The sequence below is a fragment of the Ovis canadensis genome, chromosome 1 (assembly GCF_042477335.2).
Source record: "Ovis canadensis isolate MfBH-ARS-UI-01 breed Bighorn chromosome 1, ARS-UI_OviCan_v2, whole genome shotgun sequence".
Taxonomy (NCBI): domain Eukaryota; kingdom Metazoa; phylum Chordata; class Mammalia; order Artiodactyla; family Bovidae; genus Ovis; species Ovis canadensis.
In genome coordinates this window covers 22269417-22277097 of record NC_091245.1, presented here as the reverse complement: position 1 = coordinate 22277097, position 7681 = coordinate 22269417, and the positions used below count along the sequence as shown (strand labels likewise).

The window sequence follows — 7681 nt, the reverse complement described above, 5'->3', positions numbered from 1 at the left end:
ATATTGGCAGGGCCATATGCTCCATGGAATCTCCAGGGTGAATTCATTCCCTTCCCAGCACCACCCCCCTAGCTGCTCCTAATGTATCAGTTGTAGGAATATTTTGAATCTGAAGCTCATTCTGACCTTAGGATGGAGTACAGAGCTAACTTGTTATTGGTAGAATCAATCACATCCTAAATTTTATATTAATTAATGGATGATGGTGACTGCAGCCATGAAGTTAAAAGATGCTTACTCCTTGGAAGAAAAGTTATGACCAACCTAGATAGTATATTCTAAAGCAGAGACATTACTTTGCCGACTAAGCTCCGTCCAGTCAAGGCTATGGTTTTTCCTGTGGTCCTGTATGGATGTGAGAATTGGACTGTGAAGTAGGCTGAACGCCGAAGAATTGATGCTTTTGAACTGTGGTGTTGGAGAAGACTCTTGAGGGTCCCTTGGACTGCAAAGAGATCCAACCAGTCCATTCTGAAGGAGATCAACCCTGGGATTTCCTTGGAAGGACTGATGCTAAAGCTGAAACTCCAGTGCTTTGGCCACCTCATGAGAAGAGTTGACTCATTGGAAAAGACTCTGATGTTGGGAGGGGTTGGGGGAAGGAGGAGAAGGGGATGACAGAGGATGAGATGGCTGGATGGCATCACGGACTAGATGGACGTGAGTCTGAGTGAACTCTGGGATATGGTGAACAGGGAGGCCTGGCATGCTGCGATTCATGGGGTCGCAAAGAGTCAGACACGACTGAGTGACTGAACTGAACTGAATGGATGTGGTATGGGTAGAAAAATTCAATGTGTTAATATTATGGCAAGCAATAGAACTGATTCAATGATAAATATTAATACAGAGGAAGCTCATGGGTATAATGATTCTTTAATAATTTTACAGCTTCGGCAATTAGTATTGGTATTCCATAGAAGACAATAAACTAGATCCTTTGTGAAGTTATGCACATCCTAAAACTTTTTGCCATTAGTATTAGGAATGCTATGGCTAATTAAATAGGAATAGCTAGTTACAGGGCTTCCCAGGTGGTGCAGTGGTAAAGAATCTGCCTGCCAGTGCAGGAGATGGCAGGAGACAGGTTTGATCCATGGGTCAGGAAGATCCCTGAAGGAGGAAATGGCAACCCACTCCAGTATTCTTACCTGGAAAATCCCATGGACAGAGGAGCCTGGAGGGCTATAGTCCATGGGGTTGCAAAGAGGTGGTTATGACTGAGCGACTTGGCACACTGGAGCACGCAGACAGCTGATAACATGTCATTACTAATGAACATATTGTTAAGAAGAATTGACCCTCTGAATAGAAAGGTTTAAGTGTTATACAATTACCAGGCTTTGCTACCCTAACAAACCCCTTTTGGAGTAAAGCTAATCTATTGTTTTGACTAAGATGACTTCACCTATTTAATATAAAAAAACTTTCAAAAGATAGGCCTTACTTCTGTTGCCCTTTTTATTTTTATTACTTTACAATACTGTGATGGTTTTTATTATTATTAATTTATTTATTTATTATTATTTTTTAATTTAAATTTATTTATTTTAATTGGAGGCTAATTACACTATTGTATTGGTTTTGCCATATAGAAGCCTGTCAGGAATGGTATGTCTGTTAGTGCTAGACTTCCAATATTTAGCAAACATATAGGCAGAGTTTTAAATGATCGTCCTATTTTTTGCAGATCTTTCTCATCATTTAAATTACGAATAATGCATACAAAGCATAATTTAATCCACTGGAGTGGGTTGCCATTTCTTCCTCCAAGGATCTTCTCATCCCTGGGATTGAGCCAGAATCTATGCATCTCCTACACCCTAGGATTTACTTATTTTATAACTGACAGTTTGAACCTTTTGACTCAACCCATTTTGCCTAATTCCCATTCCCACCTCTGGCAACCTCCAGTTTTTTCTCTGTAAGTCCAGTTGTTTTCTTTATTTTGAATTAGACATTTAAGTGAGATGATGTCTTTCTTGGTCTGACTTATTTTTGTTAGCATAATGCCCTCAAGTTTCATCCATGTTGTCACAAATAACCAGATTTCCAATCTCTTTTATGTCTGAATAAGATTTCAGTTATACATACATACATATATATGTGTGTATGTATACATACATATACTTAGTCACTTTAGCCATGTTTGACTCCTTCTGACACTATAGACTGTAACTTACTAGGCTCCTTTGTCCATGGGGATTCTCTAGGCAAGAATACTGGAGTGTGTTTCCATGCCCTCCTCTGGGGGATCTTCCCAACTCAGGGATCAAACCCATGTCTCCTGTGGCTCCTGCATTACAGGCAGATTCTTTACCACTGGGACACTGGGGAAGCCTCTCTCTCTCTCTCTCTCTATCCATTTATAAACATTTTCTTATTCATCCATCCATCAATTAACACTTAGATTGTTTCCGAATCTTGACCGTTATAAATAACATAATGTTTTCCATAGTGGTTTCACCAAGTTACATTGCCACACATGGTGCACTAGTGTTCCCTTCTCGCATTATCCTTTTTAACACATTTCTTGTCTTTTTGGTAACAAGCATTTTAACAGTTTGAGGTGATCATTCATTGTGGTTTGACTTGCATTTCCCTGATGATTACTTATATTGAGCAACATTTCATGTATCTGTGGGCCATCTATATGTTTTCTTTTGAAAAATGCCTATCCAGGTCCTCTACCCATTTCTAATCAGATATATAATTCTGCTATTAATTTTATGAATTCTTTATCCATTTTGTATACCAACCCTTTATCAGATATATGAACTGCAAATATTTCCTCCCATCTTGTAAGTTGCCTCTCCATTTTGTTGATCCCCTTTTATTGTGCAGAAGCTTTTCAGTTTGACTTATATGTTATATCCCACTTGGTTACTTTTGCTTTTGGTGTCAAATCCAAAAAATCATTGCCAAGACTGATGTCAAAGAGGTTATTCCCTATGTTTTCTTCTAAGGAGTTTTAGGATCTTTTGAGCTTATGTTCAAGTCTCTAATCTATTTTCAGTTAAGTGTAAGACAGTGTTTCAGTATCATTTGCTTTGCATGTTTGGTCCAGTTTTCTCAACACCACTTATTAAAGAGATTGTCTTCTTCCCATTGTATATTCTTGACTCTTTTGTCATGAATTAACCAACCATATATGTGTGGGATTATTTCTGGGATCTCTGTTCTATGTCAATGATCTATGGGTCCATTTTTATGGCAATACTGTATTGTTTTGATTACTACAGCTTTGTAGTCTAGGTTGAAGTCTGGGAGCATGATACCTCCAGATTTGTTCATTTTCTAAAGATTGCTTTGGGTATGTGGGGACTTTCATGCTTCCACTTTTTAAATTATTATTGAATTCAGTTTGTTAATATTTTGTTGAAGATGCTTGTGTCTATGTCCATCAGATATTGGCCTGAAAGTTTCTTTTCTTGAGATATCCTTATTTGGTTTTGTTACCAGGGTAATACCGGCCTCGTACAAAGGGTTTGGAAGTGTTTTCACCTATTCTATTTTGACAAGAGTTTGAAAAGGATCGGTATGAATTCTTCTTCAAAGGTTTGGTAGAACTCACCAGTGAAACTGTCTGGTCCTAGACAATTTGTTTATTGAAGGTTTTTGATTACCGATTCAATCTCCTTACTACTAATCTGTAAGTTTAGATTTTCTCTTTTCTTCATGTTTCAGACTTGGTAGGTTGAATGATTTTAGAAATTTATCCATTTCTTCTAAGTCATCAAATTTGTTAGCATGTAATTGTTCATAGTATTCTCTTATGTAGCTTGAATTTCTGTAATATCGTTCTAACATCTTTTTTTTTTTGGTGGGTCTAGCTAAAGTTTCTCAGAGGAAAGCAACAAGTTTTATACTATCAGTTTTTGTTTAAGAACAGATTGCAACAAACCGTATTAAAGGTTCCCAAGCAGAGTGTAAAGTCGTTAATCAAATAACTGTTGTCTATCATAGGATGAAGGGAATTACTAGACCTACTCCTGCTACAAGTGTAGTACTTCAGTGAAGTAGGACTGAAACTGGTGTTGGATCCTCTATGGCTGATGGAAAGTGAGGGGTGTAGTCCACGGTGAGCACATACTCTGGTCGCAGCTCAAAGTAAACCTATTAGTAGGAAAATATCATAATTAAGATCAAGGATAAAACTTCATTGAAATTCTCAAGTATTTAAATGGAGAAGTAATTATGTACTGATATTGCAAAACCAATCATTCCAATGTTATCATAGGGCTTCCCTGATGGCTCAGACAGTGAAGATTTATCTGCAATGCAGGAGACCCAGGTTTGATCCTGGGGTCAGGAAGATCTGGATGAAGGCATAGCAACCCACTCCAGCATTCTTGCCTGGCCTGGAAAATTCTATGGACAGAGAGGCCTAGTGGACTACAGTCCATGGGGTCACAAAGACCCAGAAAAGCCTTGCATGACTAAGCAGTCATAGCAATGTGATTATAAAAATGTGCTTAAAGGTTGTTTATTAGCCTCAGTCACAACCAGGAGGTAGGTAGTGGGGGAAGGACAGGGGACTGCAGGGCCAAATGGCTCAGGTTCTTAGAGTATGGTTATGGTCAACAAGTCCACAGGACAAAGTCTTATTGTGTAACAATCACATGATTCCTGGAGAAAAGCCAGCTAACCTCTCAGGTCTTGACCCCTCACCCAGTCCTGGGAGCTCACTCCTCTTCAGGCCCTGTGCTGATAACCTCGGGTCTGTCAGACACCTCTTCCTTAGGGAGATCTCAGGCTGTCCTGGCAGCCCTGCCCTTAAAAGGCAACAGCTGTTCCTTCCTGAGTCTCTCTGTCCTCCAGGCTGAGCACCTTCAGCTGTTCTCACAGGCTTCTGGATGCTTCCCTGCCCATTCCTCAATCCCACCCTCCCTGCCAGGACCTGAGCCTGCCTTGGACACAGACATCAGTCTGATGGGTCAGCCCTGTGGGTCCACTGTGTGTGGAGACAACAGACAGGAATCTAAGAAGCTGTCATGTCAAGGAAAAGAGGCTCACCTGCCGTGTGGGGAGTTACGTCAGGAAGAGCAGGCCAACTGGCTTGATTTTGTGGAACACAGGACTTTGCTTAAAACTGACACTCCCAGACAGAATGATCAGCCTCAAGGATGGCATCTAGCAAAGGGTGCTGATATTTGACTTGTGCCCTTAAACTGGGTCTGGTTATCTCTGGGCGTTCTTCCCTCATACAGTATGCTGTGAATTTCCCGGGGCTGAGGTATCATCTCTTCCCTGTACCCCTGAACTCAGCACAGAGACTGACCTGGAAGGATGCTCAGCCCAGGTATGTGGAGAGAGAGAGGGAGAAATGAGCCGCTTGCAGGCTGGGGAAGTGCAGCATCTACCCACTGAATGAGCCAGCACTCAGCCCTGTGGCGGGGCAGTGGTTGGCGGGTAGAGAGGGTGAGGGCTCACTGTGGGGCCAGTCTTTTCAAGAGAAGGAATCTCAGTCATTATCAGCAGAGTGGAGGTAAGACGGGGACTGTTAGACTCAGCCACAGAAAGATGCCAAAGCGCAGTTTGTTCACGGAAGTTGTTATATTAGATTTCCAGGTTATTTTGATTTTGAGAAATTGTGGTCTTTTTTGGGTGCAACTGTCGCTTTTCTGAACTAAGGGTTGACACATGGAACCATTAAAACACTTTCACTGCTGTTCCCATTTCACTGATGGCCATTACATAATATATAGACTCTGTAAGTAGACAATTTCTCTTATGTCAATTGTATTACTTATGGTGCTTCGATAATGGCTCAGATGGTGAAGAATCTGCCTACAATGCAGGAGACCTGGGTCTGATCCCTAAAATGGAAGGATCCCCTGGAGAAGGAAATAGCTACCACTGCATTATACTTTGGAGTATATTGGAGAATTGTAGTACTTACGAGAATTCCAGGGACACAGGAGCCTGGCAGGCTGCAGTCCATGAAGTGGCAAAGAGTAGGATATGACGAGCTACTAACACAAACACATGGTCCTTAATCATCTCTCAATTTCTGCTGGTCTAATATAGCAATTGCAACCAAATATTTCTAGCTGTTATAATACACAGATTTTTTCAACACTTCTGTTATTGGCACAGTAGGGATTAGAATGCCAGCTTAATTGGGTAGAACAAAGGACATGGCCAGGAAGAAGGATTTGCAGGCATCTGGCTTTCTTGGGCACCAAGCAATCAGAAAAGACGTCCAAGACCTCTGGGTCCACCAGAGGAGATCCAAGAAAACCAGGTAACATAGTTGGAGTTTTAAGAAGCTCCTAAAGGTCAGTCCCTGCACTGGATGAGAAGAACAGGGCAGACCAAATGATGGTCATGACTTTGGAGCACAGAGGGCCCTCAGAATGCCATCAAGCAGGACAAGTCTCAGGTTAAGGCAGGATTGTCAGCCCCCACTAGAATAGGAGCTCCATGAAGGCAAGGATTCTGTTGCTCACTGCTGAATCTCTAGCTCCTAGGATGGCAATTGATCCAAAGCATGTACTCAAGATATAGGTATCAAATAAATGAATAACTCAGCTCATCTACCCACCTACTCTTTCATGTACTTGACATTCACTGTGGTGGAAACATTATGGGATGTCTGCCAAGCTCACTTGCTCCGAGATCTCTTCCCTCACAGAGGGCGGGCCTTTGGAAGGCCTTCACCCCAGCCACAGGTGATTGTAACAGGTGGACACCTTGGCCATGATATTAGAATCAGAGTCTTGGAACAGGATTCAACAGGGCCCCTCAGGCTTAAGGGTGGCGGAATGGGGAAATGTGCCAACCCCAGAAAGGTAGTCATTCCCTCCTCCACCTCCCAGACCCAGCTCTGCAAGGACAGGGACTGTGTCTGTTGATTTATGACTGTGTCACTAACCCCTATAAAACTGTCTGGTTCAAGGTAGAGCCTCCATAGACACTTGCAGAGGGATGACTGTGTGGATGTACAGAGAGAAGGAATGGGAGATGCAGCCCTAGAAGCCCTCCAGTCCCTGGTTCTCCCCTTCCACACCCTGGCTGCCCCCGCCCTTGGGCTCTGTGAGATGCCCCTGAGCCCCAGCTTTGTATTTGTGCTTCCTTCTTTCCTACATTAATTCTGACTCTATCTGATACTTGCAAACAGAATTTTGTATTAAACTCACTCATCACTCCTATATGTACCATTTCTTCTTCATGAACTTATTGCTTCTTTGAAAAGTGAGGCTTAATCCCTGTGAACATGCCTTACACTGGCTGTGAAAACAGGGATGATAGATATGAAAGACAAGCCTGTCAACATGATGCCAAACAATTAGAACATTGAATGGAATCGCGATAAGAGAGGCATCCCGGGAGTCTTGGGAATCCTGGGAAGGGACACCTTGTGGTCAGCAGCTTTGGGTTTAATGGAGCTCACCTGGGTATATTTACTTTACATCGGTTTCCTCATTCTTCAATGAAACATGACTGAGTAATAATCTCCCCTCATACAGGTTTGCCTTGAGGTTTACACAAGCCTATGAAAATGTTTTGTACTCCATGGAGTTAATCCCTGAACATTTGTCAAGCATTCACTGTGTTTAAAGTTCTAATGGCAGCTCTGAGTGAGAAACAAACAAGGAAACTAAATCAGATCTTAGGCCAAGTTCTGGAGAGATACTAGAAGTCTGGATCAGAGTCTGACTCAGCAGGTCTAGTCTTT

General features: G+C 42.0%; 1 protein-coding gene across 13 annotated transcripts in view; it reads left to right on the top strand.

Annotated features, from left to right (window-relative positions):
* Window positions 1-4673: 4673 nt before the first annotated feature.
* The window catches only part of LOC138440791 (taurochenodeoxycholic 6 alpha-hydroxylase-like), a 42282-nt gene continuing 39274 nt past the window's right edge, over window positions 4674-7681 (top strand). For 7 of the 13 annotated variants that reach the window (XM_069590859.1, XM_069590851.1, XM_069590740.1 and 4 more), the window contains exon 1: window positions 4688-5302. Coding sequence is in view for 2 of the 13 variants with exons in the window: in XM_069590831.1 (XP_069446932.1) it covers window positions 5290-5302 (13 nt within the window). In the remaining 11 variants the exon portion in view is untranslated. Of the gene's footprint in view, window positions 5303-5380; window positions 5489-7681 lie in introns of those variants that run through there. The other 6 variants (XM_069590816.1, XM_069590715.1, XM_069590704.1 and 3 more) reach the window with 6 other exon arrangements.